Source organism: Bactrocera oleae, chromosome X (assembly GCF_042242935.1).
Source record: "Bactrocera oleae isolate idBacOlea1 chromosome X, idBacOlea1, whole genome shotgun sequence".
Taxonomy (NCBI): Eukaryota; Metazoa; Arthropoda; class Insecta; order Diptera; family Tephritidae; genus Bactrocera; species Bactrocera oleae.
The window spans coordinates 32,196,294-32,221,227 of record NC_091541.1 but is presented as its reverse complement, the minus strand read 5'-3'; the positions used below and the strand labels follow the sequence as shown (position 1 = coordinate 32,221,227).

At 40.3% G+C, this 24,934-nt stretch overlaps 1 protein-coding gene and 1 pseudogene across 1 annotated transcript; one reads left to right on the top strand and one right to left on the bottom strand.

Moving 5' to 3' along the window:
- Positions 1–5,617: 5,617 nt before the first annotated feature.
- Positions 5,618–6,691, bottom strand: LOC138858201 (uncharacterized). The gene is made up of 2 exons (XM_070112738.1): positions 5,991–6,691; positions 5,618–5,819 (listed from the first exon to the last, which is right to left on the bottom strand). The coding sequence occupies exons 1-2, from the start codon at positions 6,297–6,299 to the stop codon at positions 5,655–5,657; spliced, it is 474 nt and encodes a 157-aa protein (XP_069968839.1). The 5' UTR covers positions 6,300–6,691; the 3' UTR covers positions 5,618–5,654.
- Positions 6,692–7,425: 734 nt separating this feature from the next.
- LOC138858200 (uncharacterized) lies at positions 7,426–8,683 on the top strand (annotated as a pseudogene).
- Positions 8,684–24,934: the final 16,251 nt, after the last annotated feature.

Genomic DNA, 24,934 nt, shown 5'->3' with positions numbered 1-24,934 from the left:
TTTATTAGTATTTAAGAATGCCAATGCCAAATCATGAAATAAATGATGCATTTAATCGATAATAGAAATTAGAACTTGAATATGATTTAGTAATTTAAACAAATGTACCCTCATTGAATCCCTAACAAAAATAGTTTTATGATACATTTATGCAGGCAATTCATGATGGAAATGGTAGTTTATATATCCTGAATGCCCCTCATGGAATTGGTAAGATATTTCTCCTGTCAGTAGTTTTAGCCACCTGGTTTTTTGTTAGATCAAACATTGCGATTAAAGATGCTTCTGTTCTGCGCGAAAAGACCTTGGTACATCCCATGAAAAATATAAGTGTATAATTCATTTGTAATCGCACAAATGTGTACTTTAAATATTTGAAATTTTCGATCTCCTCTATCTGCCCATACCCATTTTATCCCCGAAAGCCTGGGACGGTATACTAAAGTTTTCCCGAGCATAAATTCAATATAGCACATACGGCTGCTCGGAATATTGTGGAACGAACAATTGGAGTTTTCAAAAGCCATTTCCGCTGTTTAACGTCGGTTGTGCGTTACACAACATCTGCAGACGTTACAACATTGAACACAATCAAGAAGTTGTATTTCTTGCAATGAAACTAATGAGGACAATTTTTTCCCATCTGATAATGGTTCAATGCAAAGGGAAGACCGTAGAATAAGAGACGAAATAGCATATACTTTGTAATTCACTGTAATTTTTTTAAATATAATAGCCTTTATGACTAAGCTAAAATCAGTCTTAATTTTTAAATTCAGGTAAAACCAAGATCTTTGATTAAATGATATACTTATTAATTATTCTTCTTTTTTTGCGTTATTTTGTTTTTTGTATTCGAACTTAAGAATTTCTAGATTTAGTTGCTCTTTTTTAATCTAATTTTTTTCAATAATACTTTTAAGCAATTGAGAAATTATGCTAACAAACTATCATTTCGGTAATAGCTCTTCCAACAGTTTTATTATTATTGTATTTTCTAATGCTTGGTATATACGCCTCAAGCTGCTAGAATTTTTAGTCTGCAGTTTTATTAATTTATCAAATTTTTTTAATATATCCCCAGTTTTGTTGGTTTCCTCATCTAAAAATCTTTTTAAACGATCTGGTGTACTCTCTAATTTTTTCCTTCTAGGTACATTAGCATTTTTTTCTCGTAGCCCTTGGGACGTGGAGGGTATATCGTCGACATCTTTTTGCCTGTTATATGCATTAGAAGGTAAATTTTCTGCCTGTTGCTCTAGCGATGAGGAAGACAAATCTATATCTGGATTCACCCCTGCAATTGCAACAGATACATTCTCATTGACGGGTTGGGTGCCAAGAAAAACGCCTGGTATGCCTTCCACGGTTTGCGAAATGCCGCAAAGACGCACAATTGTTTCTACATTTTAAGTGAGCTGATATTTAGAAAAGGGGTCACCTCCTGTTACTCGACTCTCAATTTTGTTGTGAACTAATTTTCTTTTAATTTCGCTCTTCCACTCAATTATGACCTATAAAAATAAGTCTGTTTAAACTGCAGTTTAATTTTCACTGAAATTAATTTATTTACCTTTTTTCACCCGGAGATATCTTTATGTAGTGGACCTGCAGCATTAAGGGATTCCGTTAATTCCTGCCATAATGCATCTATAATTGGCTTATTGCGTTTTGTAAATCCTCTTATGATGTCTGGATTTTTTTCCATAAATTCAATTATTAGCGTATTTTGTGTTCTGTTCTTATGTTTTCCCCTATAAAAATAAAGTTAATTTAATTCGTAACAATGAAATAACTAAATTTTTTAACTTACATTTTGTCAACCGTCTAACAGCACACAGATATAACAACGCAATATTTAAATTTGTTAGCGAATATCCTCTTGCTTTATTTATGATATCAAAACCGATTAAATTGGTTTCGATGACACCCAAAACCGAAACAAATTCTGTTTCGAACATCAAACCAATAATATCTGAATTCATGACACCTAATACATTTTTTACCGGTTTCAATTCTGATTCCGACAACTATCAGATTCCACAACACCCCTGATAACTTCTGTATCTTTTTCTCATCGAAAGACAAACTTATCAACAAACATCACTACTAACAACAAAAATAATGAATGGTTAAGTGGGCGAGCAATTTTAGCGGCTAAGAGTAAAGACGTAGAACTACAATACATAAGTTATAAAAAGCTTATTGGAACAATGCCTTCAATTTATGCATTGTGTAACAAATAAAGATAAAGCTACCAACTATCCAATAGGAATTTTAAACGCCTTCAATGTTCCTGGCTTACCACCACACAAATTACGTCTTTGAAACATAAACCAACTAAAACTTTGCAATGGTACGCGTTTGATGGTAAGTAAATTGATGAACATTGTGATATACGCAATCTCAAAGGAAGATGCGAAGGTGAGTAAGTTCTGATTCTGAGGATCCCGATAAACCCAACCTATATGCCGTTTGAGATTAAAATACTTCAATTTCCGATCCGTTTTTGGATTGAATCTGAAATATCCATGTTTTTCCTATGGTTAATTATATTATATGTGGCATGTTTATGGGTTGGTAGACCAACTGCGTTCTTTGTTCCTTGAGCCTGATAATATGAATGCAACCTGATGAATTATGAATACAACCTGTGCACCAAAATACATGAACAATAAAAAATCATTACAATACTTAACTTACTAGCAACATGTTGCTACAGAGTAGAATAGTTTTGTTCACCTAACGGTTGTTTGTATCAACTAAAACTAATCGAGTTAGATATAGGGTTAATTATGTATAAATGATCAGGAGTTGAAATCCGGGTGACGGTCTGTCCGTCCGGACGTAATCGGTCTACTGCCACGCCCACAAAACGCCATTAATCAAAAACAAATAAATTGCCATAACTAAGCTGCAAAACAAGATAAAAGTCTCTTATTTGGCATACAGGATCACATTAGAAAGGGGCATCTGCAGTTAAAAAAATTTTTTTTAAAGTGGGGGGGTCCCGCCCCCTAATAAGTTTAATGTGCATATCTCCTATACCACTGAAGCTGTAATAACAAAATTCACCGAGAACAAATATTTTGAGCACCTCTATCGACAGTATGAAAATGGGTGAAATCGGGTGACAACCCCGTCCACAATTGTCATAACTAAGCTCCATAATAAGATACAACACTTTTATTTGGTATACAGGATCATATTAGGGAAGAGCATCTGCAGTTTAAATTTTTTGAAAAAGTGGACGTAGTCCCGCCCTCTAATAGGTTCAGTGTACATATCTCCTAAACCGTTCAAGCTATAATAACAAAATTCACTGAGAACAAATGTTTTTAGCACTTCTATTGACAGTGTAAAAATCGGGTGGCAACTCCGCTCACTTCCCATATAACGGTACTGTTAAAAACTACTAAAAGCGCAATAAATCAAGCACTAAACACGCCAGTGACATTAAATTTCATCTCTGGGATGGTGTGAGATGACTCTATAGGAACCGCGTTCAAAATTAGACAGTGGGCGTGCCACCACCCACTTTTCGATGAAAACCCATATCTTGGGATCTGCTTAACCGATTTCAACCAACTTCGGTACACAACATGTCGAAATCGGATTACAACCATGCCTATTTCCCATATAATACCATTTTAAATTCCATCTGATTCTTTCACTTTCCACTATGCAAATCAAGCAACAATGATTGTATCGGGGTAAACCTTTGGCCGAATAATGCCTTAAAAGTATGCCACCTTGTGACCAAAAATCGTATAAATCGAAATAAAACTGTTGAAGCCCCTAGGTACTAAATATGTGTACCCCTGCGCCTATAGTTGACTTTTTGCCGAAAATATCGGTCAATGTGTAAGATATAAAATTTAAATTCATATAAAAAAATAATAAATCGGATTAATACTTCCTTTAATATAAAATTTTGCCAACAGCTGAAGTAATTTCCCGGGCTTTGATCCTTGCAAGTTGCGAGAGTATAAAATGTTACACCCGAACTTAGAACTTTCTTACTGGTTTTTGTTTGTATTTCATAAGAAAAAATTTAACTTAATAAAATCCAAAATCTTCTTATTTATTTTCTCTAAGGCGGAACAGAGCAGAAGTCTACTAGTTATTTATAAATCCAGATACCGTTTCGTATATATAAACGTTGGTGCACCTGGTCGATGCAATGATTCAGATAAAATGCATCACGATTGAAGCAAATTATGGAGCACAATGAACTGCTGACGAACAACATAAAGGAAATGGATGGCACGCAAGTACCAATATGTATAACAGAAGATTTAGCTTTTCGGTTTTCTACCTCTCTAATGAAGCCATACGCATTTTCAATGGCTTTCACCGAATCTCAAAAACTATTTAATTACAATCTATCAAAATGCCGTAGAGTTGTGCAAAATGCCTTTGGCCACCTCAAAGCACGTATCCGTAGTATCGGAAAAGGTTAGTTGGTAGGTGGGAAACATCAGTTATTATTAGATTAGAGCATGCTGTGTTATACACAATTTTTTAAACGAAAAGAATGACACGTGAGAATGCCACAGACAACGAACCCTCAGCTGAACGAATAAGGCAAGGCCTTTGTAATCCTTTCGGCTGGGAATATTATCCCCTGAATTTGGGGTTAAAATGGGTATGTACGGATAGAGAAGAGATTAAGAAAACATATACATTTAGTTGCCGCTGCCTTATGGTTTTTGATTATATATTAAACTAATTAGATTGCGTGTTTATTTAATTTTGATGAATTTTTCACTTAATTTTTTTACTTTTATATCTACTTCTTAGGTAGGAAAGTGGCTGTCACTCTATTGGCTCCTCTCTGAACCACCCCGTACTTCTAAAGAACTTCATCAGTGACACAAGTTTTATCCGTGCAACCTCCGAAACGTCGTCAAGAAACCCACGGGCGATGGCTGCGATTCTTTTCCTATGTAGTGCTGCGCAATTGCATAGAAGATGTTTAATTGCCTCCTCCTTTTCTACTTCTAGACAGCTTCTACAATAGTCGTTATATGGCGTGCCAAGTCTACTTGCATGTCTGCTTATTAGACCCTGTTAGTACTCCTACTAAAGTATCATTACGCTTGAATTTTAACAGTCGGCATGTGCGGCCCATATTCCATTCATTCCACGTTTGCCTGCTAGTTGAGCAAGTCAGGGACTGATTCCACTGACACTCGGCTATGTTAATGACATGTTTGTCGATTAAGTATCTACAAATAGCCAGAGGCATATATATGTCCTCTTTACCAGGATCTCGTTATAGGGTAATGCCTGTTCTGGCAGGTTCATCTGCTACACAGTTCCCGGGGATGTCACTGTTTCTTGGGACCCAATGCAGGTTTACCGTGAAATAGGATGTCAGATCCGCTAAAAGATCGTGCCATTCTTTCACTGTCTTCAACGAAATCCTATGAGACATCAGAGATTTCAAAGCCGCCTGGCTGTCTGTATATATATATATATATTTCTTGTTGTGATCACACTTCCTGTCAGTACAAGAAGGCTTTCTTTATATCCACTAACACTTCACTAATTCATTTCTACGCATTTGAATTGTATTTAAAGAAATAAATTTTTATTTCTTATCTCACTTTATTTCATACATTAACTTATACTATCTATACTTATAAAATTTATTTTTGTCTATTTAAATTTAGTATACCATTTTTTAACTCTTTGTTGTCAATGGCGATTTCTTTAAGCGCGTCCGCCTTCTCCTGCTCTATCCTCATACATTGTTTTTCCGTATCTTCAATTTTTTCCAACGCCCTTATATTACAATCTGACTCTCTTTTTTTCTGTTAGGATCGCTTGCAGCAGCTAAGGTATTTAGCGATGGCAGTGGCGATTGCAGTGATGATGGCAGTAGTAATGGCAGCGTCGCAGTTATTGGAGAGGGTAGTGGGAAATTCAGCGGCGATGTACTTGTATTATTGCATTCTGTTTAAAAAAATAAAATTTGTCATTATAAAGTTTTGTACATCAGTTGTCTCATTTAAAAATAAACACCTACTGTCAGTACTTACGAGCGTCAGCTGGCTAAACATATTCGACTTAAAGCCAAAAATTATCTGGTGGACTTTTTCACTATAGAGCCATGTCGAGGGTGACCCACCAGACGGACCCATTGCCGTTTTCTCCTTTTCATAAATACCGCAGTTATGTCCTACTTTGTAGAACTCACTTGGCATTTCGCCATAAATGTGGCCATTTTTCCCGGGCAGCACGGAGATCGACAAAGTGCTCTGCCCACAAATCGAGAACGGCCACTTCTTCATCAGTTGATTACTATTTAACTAATGAAAACAGCCAAATTTTATAGCAACCCGCAGAATTTCATTCCAGTTTCAACTCGATTTCAAATCGATTAGGAATTATTGTAGTAAAATAAGATTTTTATTTTGTATGGTAAATCGGCTTTAATTAGCGCTTTAATCGATCAAAGGCCGGTTAACTTACCAATTAACTCTTGTGCGAAAAGCATACAGTATTACATACAAAATAAGCTAATAGCAGTGGAAGACGAGCAAAATTAATGCGCCTTAAGAAATACGAATGGGAATTGAAATTTTATGGTGACAGACGGCAGCCTTGTGCACTTAGATGGCTGTTTGAGGAATCTATTTATTAAATAAAAAAAGTAAAATCATGATGGATAAAAGAAAATTACAATTTTGTTATTTTTAGAAAACCAATATAAATTTAATGAAAAAATTCGTATATTAATAAACGCGTTCAACCTGTTGATAAGGTGAAATACCTAGGGCTTATCCTCGATAGAAAGCTTTCTTGGAGACCAAACATCGAGGCATCGGTCGCCTTATATTGCTGCAGGGGAGATATAGGTAAAAGGTGGGGACTCTCACCAAAGGTCGTTTTCTGGCTCTACGAAACCGTAGTCAAACCAATATTGTTCTATGGTGTGTTCGTCTGGTGGAGGGCGCTCGAAAGGACTACTCTGGCTAAGACTCCGCTTGAGCGGGTCCAAACAGCGGCGCTCATCGGGTGCACTGTAAACCACACCAACGATAGCTCTGAAGTATGCAATAAGGCTCAAGGAAGCTGAGCTTATGAAGAGGTCCGAATAAGGGCACGCCACAATTCTATCCTCCTTAGGCTCCATTCCTGAAAATTTGAATCACTGCGTCACAGCGGCCACTTGAGGCGGCTTTTTCTCTGCTCATATCCCGACGAGGAAGATGTGGATGGGAAGAAGCCGCTGGAGAAGAGGCGCGGTGAGAGGTGAGTATTCACTTCAACAGCAGAGCGGCAATACTAGCCCTGGGTTTGCTGGACTGAGACTGAAATATCTCGGACGTTTCAGAAAGTTTGTCATAGACACAAAGCGCTTCGTCGACATGTAAGGGTCTATTGATCCAGCTCATAGGAGTTTTAGGTACCACAATGGACCGGCGTTTAAGCTGTCCAAGTGTGATCCTTCTTAGGATCGACCTTCTACCTAAGCTAACCTAACGCATCTAAAGGTAATAAAACTCAAGCAAAAGCCATATTTGATTGTAACGCAACCATACAAGCCGGGATTGCAATTGCTCAGCCACACGTACGAAAGATTTGGAAATTGGTAAGTAAATAGGTATTTTAATTTTGAATTCAAATCATAAATCGTGTATTTTAAGGATTGATTTAGTATAATTTAGGAGCACGATCTCTATGCAATGTATTACGCAAGGTTTAAAGAAAACTTCTCTTGATAGAAGGGCCTTCAAAAATCTGTTTCACAAAGTAAACTTTATTGACAAAATGGTTAGCAACATGAGACGCTGTATCCCACTTGAAAAGAGAGTAGCTATACCAGGACCGTTGCTAGTTTGTTTGGCGTTGGCCGCAGCATAGTTGGCGAAATTGTCAATGATTTTTGCCATGCAGTATGCAATAGTCTTGCACAGAGATAAGGAGATGCCCAACTCGTCTCTCACCGGAAATGAGAGCGCAATTGATAAACGTCAAAACCTACTAAACTCAAGCAACTGTCAAAGTTCAGTAGGTCTGACGTTTAGCAATTGGAAAAAGAGGGACGGCCAGATTAAAATCCTACAGAAAAATATGTAAACAGAGAGATTTGTGCTGCTGTTGAAGATCACTAACAAAAATTAGAAAACAATGAAAATGAAAGAAAACGCGAAATTGAAATGTATGTGATGATATCTTTTGTGATGTCATGCTAAGTGGTATTGATTTTTAATTGAAAATTTTTAAAAACATTTATTAATTGAGAGGTAATACATTTGTTCTTTTGATTACGTATTGAAAGTTCAAAAATCAATTGTTTAATATATCACAAAATCACAAAAAGGGAGTATAAAAAGTTTCTGCATATGTTTAACGGATGCATGTATAATAATATTTAATCTTAATAAATGATGGGTATTTTAATTTAAATTCCGATCTGGCTACAATGGAAAATGTTATAAAGAACGCTAATTTTGAGGCGCTCTCACACTGGAAAGAGTTGGGCATCCTATTATCCCTGGTCTTGCAGATTGCATTAATACATATCCTCCATATCCGCAACAATTAAAAAAAATCGTTGATGGGTTCTCACAATGCTTTGGTTGTGTAGTTGGTTGCCACATCAGTTCTGTCCACAAAGAAGGATACAATAGATTACTACAACTATAAAAGATGGTGTTTGATAATTTAATTAGCAAGCTGTGATCACAAGTAAATTCAAGACTACATTGATTCACATACACATGTGCTTACATTTTTTATTACTTGTAGATCAAAGTTTACGTATATAAATATTGGATCCACAGGAATAAATAATGACTCCTATATATAATAATTGCAAAGAGTTCGTTTAAACATTTCCATGAACATGCTGGTATTTGTGTACAAAATAGTAAAGTAATTGAAGGCAAAAATGTATCTGTGTTTGTTATTGGCAACTCAGTTTTTACTTATCACACGACCTGATGAAACCGTATCCTTATGTGGCTAACCAATCGGGTGTTGAAAAACTTTTTAACTATCGACTGCCCAATTATCGTCGAGTGATCGAAAATACCTTCGGCCAGCGTAAAGCGCGAGTTACAGCAAGAGAGTTTGCTGTAAATAATAAATTAAATTCAGATGCTTATAAGTGCAATGCAAGCATTCTTTGAATTCCTAAGAATGATCAACTTGTTGTTTTCACAATAATGATCTATCTCATTTTGCTATTTGTTTTATCTGTATTTATGTACATATAAACATACAGATACTAACACTTAGATCATTGTATTAATCTACAAGTAACCAATCCTAAGATTTTCACTAATACACACGCAAAAATGGTCCACTTGGTACGGGTTGTCTCAAAAATTCTACTACTAAAGTCACACTTTGTACGGGTTGCCTACTTATATTCTACTACTAAAGTCACATTTAGCACGGATTGCTAACTCAGATAACTTAGAAGAATGAGAAGGTGCAGGTTCGACAGCGAACATTTGTGAAATTTTATCGGGGAGTTCACCTCACACGCAGTAGGAACAAATAGCATTTCTCGCTTTTATAACAGCGGTGATTCTGTACACGTATAGCTCTCTTTACATTCCCAAAAGTGAATATTGAAGAGAATATAATATGTATGCCAAACTGGGAATATTGATATGCCATTTGAATATTCCCTTTTATTAAACTATTATTTATTATTTTTTAAATTATTTTATGTTAATTAATTTTTACTTTATTATGAGAAATATATTAAACTAGCTGTACTCAGTAAGCTCACAAACAAGAAGAACAAAGTTAGCAATTTTCACGGATTCAAGAAATAAAGTTATGTTTTCTTTTACTCGCGTTTCCGCAAAATCGGAACAATGAAATTTTTTTTCGCTTGGATACAAGTTGCAGCAGAAGATGCAACTGACATCAATCCAATCACACAATAAGAGTAGGAGAAAATAACCCAACGTCGACGGCGGTTAGTTATGAAATAGCAATGAGTTTAGAAAACGGTACAAATGCTTTACTAACCACAGTAGCAATTTGTTTTCCAAGAAATTTCACTCAAGGGTGAGTTACAGGTAGACGATTTATCGAGAAATCCGTTACAATTAGTGTCAGAAGTGGGATTGTCAAATAAATTCAAAAGGAGATAATTATTTGAAAATGGCCCAGTTTAACGATCTGAAGATTCCACAATTGAAAAAGGAGCTGGAGCACCGTGGTTTGGCGACAAATGGATTAAAAACTGAATTACAATCACGGTTAAGAGAGGCCATGGAGGCGGAAAACATTATTGTTGAGGAATATGTCTTTAACATGGAATTAGAGGGAGAGACAACAAGAAGAGGCTCAATGCTCGTCAAAGATGGTAAACATAAACATGATTTTTGCTGCAATATCGCTGATGGGGAAAGAGCAGAATACACATATGTCTCAAATTTCAACGCAAATATCGACACAATTTAAAGAGCAGGATGCACGTATAACCCAACAAATAGCAGAGGTGTTATCACAATTATTGACACAACAATCCAAATTGTCCTCGTTAGAAACGCGTTTGGAAGAGCAATTCGCAGCGCAAGATGCACGTATATTAGCACAGGTGTCCTCACAGTTGGAAGAGCAGTTCGCAGCGCAAGATGCACGTATATCCGCACAGGTGACCTCACAAATAGCAGAAGCGTCCTTACAGATTTCGGAAGAGTAGGATAAAACAAAAACTGCAATGGATGAATTGAAAGATCGTCTCCGCGAGCTACAATTAAATCGGCCAATTGTATCAACAGCTTCTGCCAAAGTAAAACCTCCATCCGTTGATGCAACTGTTCCGTTCCACGTTTTTAAGCTTCAATTCGAAAAGCCAGATCTTCAAATAATTGGAACGCTGAAGATAAAGTAGCTGTATTGTTCGTTGCATTAAAAAGATCTGCAGCGGAGATATTACAGACCATTCCAAACTGCGAGGCAAGTAGTTATGAAACGTTGATGGGTGTATTAGAAAGACGGTATGGTATGGTAGTGAGCACAGGAAGCAGATCTGTCAAATCGAGTTGCGAAATCGCCGCCAGAAAGCCAACGAGTCTCTGCAGGAGTTTTCTACAGAAATTGAGAGGTTAGCTCACTAAGCTTATGCACATAAATCCGTGAAATACATCGAGGACACGAAAATTCAGACCTTCGTCAATACGAGATAACACTACACCCTTCGCTGCATTACCATGTCCAAAATTGACGTTTGCAGAAACCGTTTCATTTAAAGCTCACAAAGTAGAAATAGAGGAACACACTTGCGTGAACCAGTTACTTGAAAAAATTGACAACATGCAGAAAGCACTGGAAAAATCTACGGAAGCGCTTAAGAAAAATGATGGTGTGCTTAAATGCTTCAACTGCGGAAATAGTGGCCATATTGCACGCAATTGTAACCAGCCCATTAATCCAATTGGACCTAAACAAAAAGCTGAGGCCAAAGAAGACATTATAGATGTCCGATTATTGACTATAACATCAGACTGGGATCCGGAAAAGCTACGGAAATGTCAACAAGAGAATCCAGATTTGAAAACTGTAATACACGGATTGGAGATGAATAAACGTCCAACGAGAGAAGAAATAGCAACAGAAAGCCCAGTCGCAAAGGCTTATTGGGCACAATGGAATAGTTTGAAGTTACTGTCTGGCTGCTTGCATCGCGTATGGAAAAGCGAAGATGGGCAAAGTTCACGAGCTCTGATGATTATTCCAAAAGTAAGAATTCCTGAAGTTCTCAACGAGCTGCACAACGGGGACGCATGGGTATCACTAAAACCTATGAGAAATTAAAACAAAGATTTTATTGGGTTGGTTGTCGTCAATCAGTTACGGAGTAGATCGCCAATTGTGTCGAGTGCATTGCTGCCAAAGGGCCGCGGTCCAGGAGACATGATCAGATGAAGCAGTACAATTCAGGTGCGCCGTTTGAGCGAGTAGCCATGGGTGTAGCTGGTTCATTTCCTATCAGTAAATTAGGACAGATATGTTTTGGTAGTCATGGACTATTTCAGCAAATGGCCAGAGGTATACGCAATTCCTAACCAAGAGGCAGGAACGCCAACTAAGGAGTTCAATAGCATCCTATAAGACGAGATGAGGGATATACATGCTATGGTGAGACAGCGCACCAAAATTATGAGCGATAAGATGAAAGCAAAATGCGACAAGGCAATAAACTCTGAGGGTTTTATTGAAGGCGATTGAGTATTGTTATATAACCAGACCAGAGGAAGGACCATATCAGGTTATTAAACGACTCAATGATGTAGTGTATCGCATACAGACCATTGGAAGACCAAGGAATAAAATGAAGGTGGTTCATCTGGAACGGCTTGCAGCGTTTGGTACTGCAAATATGTCTAATCGGGACGATCAGATTTAGGTAGAGGGCAGTGTGGCGAACACGAATAACAGAACAAATCAGAATCGACGATAAACTGCCAGAAGCAACTAGATAGCGCATTCGTAGTTGCCAGAATGTTCTAGTAGCGAACTTTTGGTAAATATTTACTATATAAGGGCTGCCGGATTGTGCAACAGACACAGTTCTAATTAGAGTGTTGCCGTGTAAAAAGCAATTAAGCTATAAGCAATAAGTTGTAAACTCGAATATCGAGCAATAAGTGTTAAGTTGTTGGAATAAAGATAAGTGTATAGCCATTAAATTGGGACTTTAATTTAAGAATCCAGTGATCGAACTCAAGAGTGAGTTACAGGTAGGCGATTTATCGAAAAATCCGTTACAATATCTACGCAGTTGTCCCTAAAATTTCAGGGGCTAACAATAGATGCGAGGCTCCACTACAAGACTTACATCAATAAAACCTGTGAGAAAGCGGCAAGGGTCACTCCTGTCGAAAGTTACCCAGTCTGTGTTTATGTACGCGGCTCCTATAACTGGAACAGCCCTACAGTATAAGACGTAAATAACGTAAGCAGAAATTATGAAGTCAAGTGTTCAGCTTAGTGCAATCAGTGTCGTCTGTGCTTTCCGGACTGTATCACATAACGCGGTGGGCTATAGCGGGTATCATGCCATTAGAAGTAATGGCCATGTGATTTAAAACTATGTGCACGGGCACGCCTCACGATGGAAGAGCAGAAGGAGGAAAGACAAACTAGTCTTAACGAATAGCAGAAGCGTTGGGATGAGGTGAGGAAAACTAGATGGACACATTAGAAATGTGAAAAGGGAGTAAGAGGAAGCATGGTAAAACCGATTATTACTTAACCCAATTCCTGATTGAGCATGGTTGCTTCAGAGAGGGTCGGATTGCTGTATGGCAATGGGTGAGAAAATGTATGGAATATACTGTTCTCGAGCGTTAAAATAATGAAAGAGCGGTGCTAGGAGAACTTATAGATGCGAGTGAGACAAGGGCACAACAACCTTATTAGAGCAAAGAAATAATGTTAAACTAGACCAAAAAGACATGGGTGTACAGCCAATCAACTACAGCTTGTAGCGGCGGTCCTGCATGGAAAATATATATGCTTTAAGCGACGTAGTTAAGGGTTTAGTACGTAGGCGCCCTGTTTCACAAGTCCCGTACTATAAAAAACGGGCGAAGAATTATTCCGACTGAGGTGCATCTATAGCGAGTATATCTTTTGAAGATACCGCCTCCGACAACAAAAACTATATTTAATTACTAAATTTAGTACCCTCAAAATACTAAATGGATATCCTGCAAAATCTATTGAAATCTTGTCCTTATGCAATATTAAAATCTTATTAACAAAATTCCACTTGTCGAAAGGAATAGTTTTCTACTTTTTCTATTCTTCTCGTAAGCCTTTGTAATACTCATGAATTTCTAAACTGCTGAAGAGCTTAAACATGCACTTCATCAACTCGAACATACCTACCCGATGCCTTTTCTCTAATGATTTTGTTGATAAGGAATATCCACATAAAAATGTGTCCAACCTTATTGGCAATAGTTGAAATAGTTAGTTGACAATAGCTACCCTGCATGCCAACTATCGGTTAAAACATAAGTTAATTACACAACAGCGCTATCGGAGATTTCTGTTAAAGTTTCTAGTTTTTACTGACACCCTTGTGTGCGAGCTTGTCCCTTTCAATGGAGTTTGTCCCTTTCAATGGCGCAGCTTTCAGCATTTGGTAATCTATATATGCGTCGTGAGCAATTAGGGTAATGTTTTTGGTGAATTCACTGCTCAAATCAATGAGATAACTATCCTATAAATGGTTTAAACTAAGTTAGGTTATGTTATACTGGCCGGCGGTCACGCCTTACATAGACCCACTGGTCCTGTGTAATGACAGATGGAGATTCCGTTTAATGTGTTCTGAAATATTCGTCAACGCTTTTTGTATACTTTAGGAGTGACTTGGTATCTAATTTTGATACTTCATCTAGTCTCTTGAGCTGCGAAGCTTCTAGATATCTAAGACGAGTTCTAGATAATGCTGGACAGAATCATAGGAGTTGTTCCAGCATCTTTCTCATTCCTACTTCCCTGCACTTTCTGCATGTATCGTCGTTGAACATGCTTATCCGGCTCGCATGTGATGCCAGTAGGTTGTGACTTATCAATAGGCCAACAACCGTCGTTCAGCCTTTTTGAGACCATGTGTGCGCATGTCCTTAAGGCATTCTATCTGGCCCTGATCTGTCTGCCAGTCTTTTCAAAAATTTCATTGTATATAGTTTTCTATGACTTCTGTACTAATTTGGTAGCCAGACCGATGGAACTTTTGGCAATTTCATCAGCTATTTCCTTTCATGCAATTCCTTTGCGGCTTTGAACACAGTTTATTTGCCGCCGCTTTTCGGCAGCCGCTACGACTACTGCCTACGTGCTTCTAAGGACATTCTCTGATATCGACGTATTGATCTTCTTTGTGTTGTATTCTGCGTTGGTAGCTCACCAGATTACCTTACCGCAAAGACATAACGAGATTGGCTTGACTATCGCTGTGTAACACCAATGCATAAGGACAGGTGATGGACCCCATGTATACCCTATCCTCTTCTTGCATACATATAGGCATATAGGGTACCACTGGCCTTTTTCACTTTCTCCTCCACATTGAGTTTCCATATCAATTTTTTATCAAATCTGACCAGCATGCTAGCACACTGGAGTGGGCCAAAAAGGTGCTGAGCGACGTGGGCGACGGAAAAGCGGGGCCGAGCGGGCCCCATACCTCAATAAAGCGGCAGAGATCGCAGGAGGGGGAATCCTCCCTCGGCAAAAAACCTCGGGTCGGACCCGCACCTATGTTTAGTGAAATCGCTAAACTCGCAAGCTCAGTGGAGCTTGGGGTGTATGACCGAAGCAGAGGAGATGGAGCCATCTCTCATGACGAGTGGAAGCGGGTAGCGGCTGCTATCTCCGCTGTTTTTATGAAGGTGGTCAGGGGAAGCCCTGGACCACCCCCTAGATGTGAAAGTGCCGGGTGGAACCTCGGCATTCACAAACTGATTAGGTGTGCCGACGAACGGTCGGCTCTCCTTTATAAGGAGGTGGTAGCCAGGGTAGGGGAGGTGTGGAAAGGAGCAAGGCTCGAGGCGGTGGCCAAATCGGATCTCCCGATGCGGCCTCGCCCTCGGGTCTGGCTTCCGGCCGAACCTTCCACCACGGCCGAAATTGAAGAGATGTTGCGGTACTGCAACCCATCTCTCCCCACCCAAGACTGGAGGGTGATCAGGCTGGAGCGGACCGAGGCACCATATCGGCAAGCGCTGATACTCCTAAACAAGGAGTCCCTCGCTGCTCTCAGTGTCACAAAGGGGGCCATAAGCTATGGCTTCGAGAGGGTCGTTCTCAAGACACTCCCAACAGAAGCCAGGGCGGATGGCCCGCTTCCTTCTGTGGGGGCGGAAGAGAGTGGGAAAGTTCCCCTCTCGAAAATGGTGGTCAGGTGATGATGGATCCGTCTTCAGTCTCGAGCATCTGTTCGAGGAGGCTGGCGTCGATGTTATGGACGATGGTGCGGAACTCGCACTGCTGGAGAGGAGTTTGGAGGATGAAGATCCTCTAAATTAACCTCCAGCACTCAAAGGCGGCCTCCGCCGATCTAGGGCTTCGTCTAGGAAGGGACGAAGCCGACGTTGTCCTTATCCAGGAGCCGTGGCTGAGTAGCTATGGGATATCTGGACTAAGGACAAAAAGCCATAAGCTCCTGGCGGCAAGCAGCACAGGTAGAACCAAAGCCTGCCTGTTGGTCAGAAATGAACTTAACGTTTTTCTTTTACCTAATTTCAGCAACGAGGACGTCGTCACCGCTAGGTTGGAGGACAGTGCTAAGGAAATCTGGCTTGTCTCAACCTACATGCCGCACGACGACGAGGTGGAACCACCTCCGAACTTGCTGAGAATGACTCTGGCAGAGGCCAGTCGCAAAGGAGCCGCGGTTATAATAGGCTCGGATGCCAACTCAAGGCACACCGTCTGGGGGAGCTCGGACACAAGCGCAAGAGGTGAGTCACTTTTTGATTTTATTTGCGATGTAGACCTTTTTATCTGTAATAGGGGAAACTGCCCTACTTTTGTGACAGCTAGCAGGGCGGAAGTCCTTGACGTCACGCTAGCCTCTAGGGAAATTGCTCCCTTGATCTCGAAATGGAGAGTTCTAGACGACCACTCCTTTTCAGATCATAAATATATTGGGTTCAGCTTGGACGCTCCGCGCCCGAAGCATGGAACCTACAGAAACTTCAGGAATACCAATTAGGTCCTGTATTGCAGGAAGCTTCGATTAGCTCTTTCAACCGCGCCTGACAGGGATTCGATCCTATCTGCGGACGCGATTGAGGAGCTCGTCGAGGTTTTTAGCTCTGTTAGCAGATCTACTCTTGAAAGCTCCTGTCCTCTCAAAACTCAGAAAAGTAAAAGGCAACCCCCTTGGTGGACTTCGGAGCTAACGGAGATCAGATCTTCGAGTAGAAGACTCTTCAACAAAGCCCGTAAAAGTTGCTTTAGCGACGACTGGGCGTTGTACAAGGCCGGATTGACCATTTACAAGTCCGACTTGAAGAAAGCCAAAAGGGCTTCGTGGAAAGCCTTCTGCGGCAGTATAGAGGGTTGTCACGAGTCCTCAAGGTTTAGACTCATTCTTGCAAAAAATCCTACTCCGGTGGGGTATCTAAGAAATGCAGATAGCGGGTGGACTACGAGTAGCGAGGAGTCGCTGAGGCTACTCCTAGATGCTCATTTTCCACTGAATCGCTTTGCTGAAGAAGTGCCACTGGGGGAGCTTCAGGAAGGCTGTACAGCCTTCTTGAACCTTCTGGATAAGCGTCACCTTACCTGGGCGCAACTACACCGAACGGTTAAGATGTCATGTAGCTGGCTGGCCCCTATCTACGCGAACTGTGTTAGATTGGGCCACGTCCCGAAGGCCTGGAGACAGGTTAAGGTTGCATTCATTCCGTAGGCCGGTAAAAGCTCTCATGTCGGTGCAAAAGATTTCAGACCCATCAGCCTATCCTCGTTTATGTTAAAAACGCTGGAGAGACTTGTGGATCTGTACATTAGGTGCAGAATACCGAGGGGTAAACTGTTACGGGCGCAGCATGCCTATATCAAGGGCAGGTCGGTCGACACTGCTTTGCATGATGTAGTGTCGTGGCTGAAGACAGCGCTGATGCACAAGGAATTTGCAGTGGGCACCTTTCTCGACATCGAGGGAGCCTTCAATAACGTGCGGCCAGAGGCAGTGGTTAAAGCCCTCGAAAAGTTTGAGGTGGAATCGAACCTCAAACACCTCATTTTCAGTCTTCCTTGCGACAGTACCGTCGTAGCGGAGTGGGGTAGTGCCAAGTCAACCAGAAAGGTTAATAGGGGAACTCCGCAGGGTGGAGTACTCTCACCACTGCTCTGGATCTTGGTGGTAAACGACCTACTTATAGAACTCGAGGAGCAAGGCTGTCGGGTGATAGCCTATGCTGATGATGTGGTTCTTATGGTTAAAGGTAAATTCCTGAATACCGTCTATGCGCTCACCGAAGGGTACCTAAACGTGGTATCCAACTAGGCAAACAGAAGCGGACTAGCCGTCAACCCAAGTAAAACCGAAATGGTTTTATTCACTAGGAGGTATAAGATTCCAAATGTGCCTCTCCCCTCCTTCGGGGGTTCACGTCTTCAACCTGTTGATAAGTTGAAATACCTAGGGCTCATCCTTGATAGAAAGCTTTCTTGGAGGCCGAACATCGAGGAGAGAGTCAAGAAGGCATCGGTCGCCTTATACTGGTGCAGGGGAGCTATAGGGAAAAAGTGGGGACTCTCACCAAATGTGGTGTTCTGGCTCTACGAAACCGTAGTCAAGCCAATACTGTTCTATGGTATGTTCGTCTGGTGGAAGGCGCTCGAAAAGACTCAAAGAGGGAAAGTTGGAGGGGGGGTTTTCTGTAAAGAGCTCTCCGTCAATCTTTGCTTCAGGCTACCGGACCACTGTAGCGTTTTTAAGGCGGAAGTGGCCGCGATCAAGGTTGCAGTAGAAGTACTGTTACATAGTGTAGCTTCGTTTAGAGAGGTGAGCATTCGCTCCGACAGCAGAGCGGCAATACAAGCCCTGAGTGCGCGTACCGTGCATTCAAAGCTAGTCAAGGAGTGTCTGTCCTCGCTAGAATTAGCATCAGGCTACTTCAATATCAGGCTCGTTTGGGTGCCTGGTCACAGCGGAATCGCAGGGAATTGCAAGGCCGATGAGCTGGCCAGGGGGGTACCCTTGCCCCGCTCACATCGGAATGGGATCGAGTTGGTTCTCCACTAACGTCTTGAATTCCGGCTCTGGACCAATGAACCCCGCATGCGCTCAGCAGACGCTGGTCGACGAACAGCTCTTGCGCGACTGCGCGATCCTTCTGGCCGAGAGTGGATCGCAGGAGGTCGGGGGATCTTCTCGCCTTGAACAAAGTTCACCTCGCCGCCATGGTAGGAGTTCTCACTGGGCACTGTCCAATGGGAACTCATGCGGTTCGGCTTAGAATACTTCCTGATGGCAGTTGTCAAAGCTGTATGGAGGAGGGTGAAGTGGAAACATCCCGGCACTTTCTCCTCCATTGTCCGGCTTTTGCTAGGTTGAGATTGAAACATCTCGGCAATCATACTTTTGGCGGACCAGAAGATCTGGCCGAAACAGATATTGGCCGTCTCAACAAGTTGTTCATAGGCACAAAGCGCTTTGTCGACATGTAAGGGTCTATTGATCCGGCTCATAGGAGTTTTGGGTACCACAACGGAGCGGCGTTTAAGCTGTCCAAGTGTGATCCTTCTTAGGAGCGACCCTCTAACCTAACCTAACCTAACCTAGTTCAGCAATTGAGTCACATTTCTTGATTCTAATAAAAGTCTCTATCACTATCTTCCTATACAGATCCTAGTTAGTATTCTTAATATTCTTGAAAGTTACACTTTTGAGGGCATAAGACTTCTACTTGAAATCTCACATACCTATGATCAGAAAACGAGGGTGTACGTAGCACCTACCAATCTTCGACAGTGATTATTTTGCTAGTATGCAGTGTTATATCAAGAACGTTTTTCGAGGTAGATCCAATGTGTGTTGGTTCCTACTCCGGTGAGCTAAAGCTATATTATCATTATAAAGTTTAGTAAAGACTCACCGCTTTCGGTGGTACCCCGCTACCCCATACAGAGTGGTGCGCATTGGCGTCTGCGCCTATCTACAGAGGATACAAGAAGTAGCGTCTCATCCTTTCCACCCTTTACGGCTATTACAGTCAAGTCGTCTGAATTGAAGTTTCGATTAATATATGACTGCATACTTTGCTTTACCAGTATGGCTACTCTTACTTTGTTTTTGCACTTGGAAAATATGTAAGTATCTAATTTGTGACTTTAGCCCAGATAGTATGTTTCCCGAGGCTATCCATAGTTTCTGAACTAAAGCCACATCGTAGCTAATCTTCTCTAAAAGGAGGAGTTCGGCAAAGGCGAGTTTGCTTTCAAGCCGGCTTATTTGAAGAGCTTTCACTGTCAAGTTCGGGTTTAATCGCAGGGTCGGGTTGAATCTCCAGCTGTCTCTTACCCGCGTCTTGGAGCTTCAATGTGGCTTCTAGGATTTCTCCTAGATCCTTCTCCACCTCTCGGTGCTCTAGCGTGTTTTCGTTGTTGAAGGTCAAGTCGGCATCTTAAAGTGAAGATATACGCTACCTACCATGTGTCCGAACTTTTCGTATAATATACCCTTGCCGGACTTGATTTTTTGAAGTATGTAGTTTTGACTACCATCCTCCTTGCTGTAGTTGGTGACCTACAGTCTTCCGTCGGTACATCAGCATTTTGTCTTCTGAGGGGCCACAGTGCATCCTCCGGTTTTACTGTGCGAGGTACGCGAACCTTCGCTTTCAGAATAAGCAGAATGCCACTTTGTGAAAGGTCGTCCTTACATTTTAAGATCTTGGTCCCATTAAAGCAGCCCGCACCACCAAACGTTGGCATAGGTGTATCTGGATCTCCATCCAATCTTGCAAAGAGCCTTTCTCCCGGTCGAGCCTCACGATTAGCTTTGCAGCATCGTCCTGTTTCATACAGTTTCACCAGCAGCCTTTTGGCGGCAATTCCTCCCTCGATCCGGTTTGCGAATCTCGGATTCGGGTTTGTGAATTGTAGCCGCCACGCATAATATGCGCAGCCTTCCTCCATTTTTGCCATAGCCCAAGTCAAACTTTCTTCTTTCTATATGGTTCGGTTGGACTTGCAGCTAAAGCTTTCGTGGACCTTCACCGCCCATTTATGGGTAGCTTTTGCTTTTAACCCTCTTTACTGGGTGTTGCCCTGGGAATAGTCTTCACCGCCGAGATAGAAACTTTGGCATTCCCCAGCGTAGCAAAGTTTTCTCATCTGTAGTGTTGACGCTTTCAAAGTAGATTTGGCAGTAGCGGTTCAACCATTGTGGACTGCTTCCTTCACAGCAGAGGTAAGGCCACTGGCGTCATTGCAAGTAAACTCGCTGTCCCCGCCGGTGGTATCAGCTTATACTTCCACCGACATTGGGGCTGATATCCCAGCCTTTTCGGCCTCCATGCTGAGTTTTGTATTCAGGGAACCTCTACCCTTAGAGTTTCACACCTACCACCAAGTACCTCATTGGCAATGGCAGAACCTACATCCATTCTCCCAGTGTCGTATGCAAAGCTAGTTATCAGGAAAAGGAGAATGAATACGTACCTCTCCCATAGCTAGACGCCGCCTGCTCGCACCACCAAAATCTGGCCTAGAAACTAGTCCATATGCCAGCAGGGACGTCCATTGCCCAGTCTGCCCCCGAGGGGTGGATATAGCTAAGAGGATTTCCGCCGACCTGGGTTAGACCACACCAAAATTACAATGAGCAACATTGCTCAAATGTGAACAAAAGAGAACTGATTTCTACGTTGTCACCATAGGATTAACTTTTGAAAAATTTCATTTGAAACGAACGGTAAGCTTGGAATGGCGGCAAGTCGGTCACTAATTCCACTGTTCCTCATCCCGACATCAGATCGCCCGTAAATTATTTTTCGTATAATTTTTATTATTTTACCTTTCTTGTCCAATGGATTTCATCTTTTTTTTACTACAAGACTTTGTTTTTAATTATCTACCATGGGCTACCGAACTGATTTCATGTGTGTACAAAAATAAATCAAAAGAAAGCTATTATTATTTCTGACGAATGGTTTTATAACACAATTCCGCATATGATAAAGATATATTACATGTAACCGAAATGTTTATATCAACAATGAAATGTCCTTGTTTCTTTTTCTTATGGAGTTTAATAACTCGACTTTCAATAATATCGAACTCGGCCCAATACCCGTTCTCGTTTTAATTTTAATTTCCAAGTTGTTCTCGTTGTTATCGTCGTTTCGTTTCTAAGGCTGTATGCCAAACGGTAGAAAAATTAAAATTCTGGCAGATGAAAATTAAACTTTGACGGGTTTCGTGGTGACCAGCTCACTGGCTAGGTAAAATTTTGACAACTTATAAATGTGATTACCGATAGGAATTCATTCATAACAAGGATGCGATAAAATGTTATTAATTCGTAATTATTCATTTGTTTATATTATTATTTATTTCGTTCAATACAGGAATGATACTCTAAATAAGGAAAGTTCTTGACTAATATGAAAGAGTTCAGTAAAAACAATATTTTTGTAGTTGATTTTGTATTTATGCATATATGAAGATATAATTTTGTATGTACATATGTGTACCGAATGCAAGTAGCGTCGTAGGCTACTACGTCGGCGCATTGCCGAAAATTCTCAATTAATAACAAATCTTTAAATTAATGATTTTTTTCTAGTTTCATAAATATTGTTATTATCAGGCAAAGTATTTGCTTTTCATTTAATTCATTTGTGAATATGTTTAATAAGTTAAACAACAAGGCAAACATTCAAACGACGTAGTTGCTTTTGTTTTGAACTTCAACTGTCAAAATTTTACTTTCCATTTAACACAGTAAAATGTAAAATTTGTTTTCACCATATTAAATTTTTTCGCCCCAACTCAACACAGCGACCGTTTGGCACACAGCCTAAGAGCCCTATTCTGAGAAAACTTCACAATTTATTTTTGAGGATATTTCTGCTTGAACATCATAAGAAAAAAGATAAAAAAATGAGGTGAAAAGCATTTTGCTATGAAACAGCTGTTTTATATAGAAATAAACAAAGTACAATAAAGAAATGGATAGCTAAGAAAAGTAGGTAATTTTGCAAATTTTATAATTTTGATGTAACTATAATCATTTCATTTATTTTTGGGCTTACAAAATATGGATTTATTTTACTATTTTCATCGCTTCTATCTAAATAAATGTGTGTGTGTTATGCGATATCGGTTGTCTATAAATATACAACTCAATGCATGTGCATGGTTGTTAATATCCAAGTTCTTAAACTAGCTAAATATGTTTGTATTGTTGTATAAGGTTGTAATGTTGAATGTAGGTGTATTGCATGCATATGTTTCTTTTGTGTTTGTTTTCTATGTTTTGTATTATTCACCAGATCTTTGAAATTGTTATTATTACATATTACATATATATTATGCATATGTTTCTTTTGTGTTTCTTTCTATGTTTTGTATTATTCACCAGATCTTTGAAATTGTTATTATTACATATTACATATATATTATATATAATAAAATTACTGAGTTATATAAACATAAATATATTTTTATTCGTACTTATATTAAATATATAGATACATATTTACAAATCAAAACTTGAACGAATTCTTTAAACATAGATGCTTGTTTATTTATATTGTATTTCTCGTTAATTCAACTATAACTCACTCTTGAACTCGATTGCTACTTCATTTAATTAAAGTCCCAATTTAATGGCTATAAAATTATCTTTATTCCAACACCTTAACACTTATTGCTCAAAATTCGAGTTTACATCTTATTGCTTATGGTTAATTGCTTTTTACACGGCAACACTCTAATTAGAACTGTGTCTGTTGCACAATCCGGCAGCCCTTATATAGTAAATGTTTACCAAAAGTTCGCTACTAGAACATTCTGGCAACTACGAATTCGCTGTCTAGTTGCTTCTGGCAGTTTATCGTCGATTCTGATTTGTTCTGTTATTCGTGTTCGCCACACTGCCCTCTACCTAAATCTGATCGTCCCGATTAGACATATTTGCGGTACCAAACGCTGCAAGCCGTTCCAGATGAACCACCTTCATTTTATTCCTTGGTCTTCCAATGGTCTGTATGCGATACACTACATCATTGAGTCGTTTAATAACCTGATATGGTCCTTCCTCTGGTCTGGTTATATAACAATACCCAATCGCCTTCAATAAAACCCTCAGAATTTATTGCCTTTTCGCATTTTGCTTTCATCTTATCGCTCATAATTTTGGTGCGCTGTCTCACCATAGCAAGTATATCCCTCACCTCGTCTTCTAAGATGCTATTGAATTCCTTAGTATTCTTCCTCCGTTGGCGTTAATTCCAAATTTTCAATCAATCGGTAGTGGAAGATCATTACCAAAAATTACCCTTGCTGGAGTCTGTCCCGTTGTTTCATGTACAGCAGGCCGATAAGCCATCAGGACAAGGATATATGGGTATCCCAATCTTTTTGATACTTGTCCACAACTTTCCTCAAATGTTCTTCCACAGTTCGATTGAATCGTTCTACCATGCCATCGGACTGCGGATGTAGTGCTGTTGTACGGGTTTTCCAGATACCCAGCTTCTGGCATATCTCCTGTATTAGAGCTGATTCAAAATGTTTCCCTGGGTCAGAATGTAATTCTATTGGAACACCATATCTCGATACCCAATTGTTGATGAATACATCCGCTACTGTTCCCGCCTCTTGGTTAGGAATTGCGTATACCTCTGGCCATTTGCTGAAAAAGTCTATGACTACCAAAACATATCTGCTTCCTAATTTACTGATAGGAAATGGACCAGCTACATCCATGGCTACTCGCTCAAACGGCGCACCTGAATTGTACTGCTTCATCTGATCATGTCTCCTGGACCGCGGTCCTTTGGCAGCAATGCACTCGACACAATTGGCGATCTACTCCGTAACTGATTGACGACAACCAACCCAATAAAATCTTTGTTTTAATTTCTCATAGGTTTTAGTGATACCCATGCGTCCTCCACTTGGACCGTTGTGCAGCTCATTGAGAACTTCAGGAGTTCTTACTTTTGGAATAATCATCAGAGCTCGTGACCTTTGCCCATCTTCGCTCTTCCATACGCGATGCAAGCAGCCAGACAGTAACTTCAAACTATTCCATTGTACCCAATAAGCCTTTGCGACTGGGCTTTCTGTTGCTATTTCTTCTCTCGTTGGACGTTTATTCACACCATCATTTTTCTTAAGCGCTTCCGTAGATTTTTCCAGTGCTTTCTGCATGTTGTCAATTTTTTCAAGTAATTGGTTCACCCAAGTG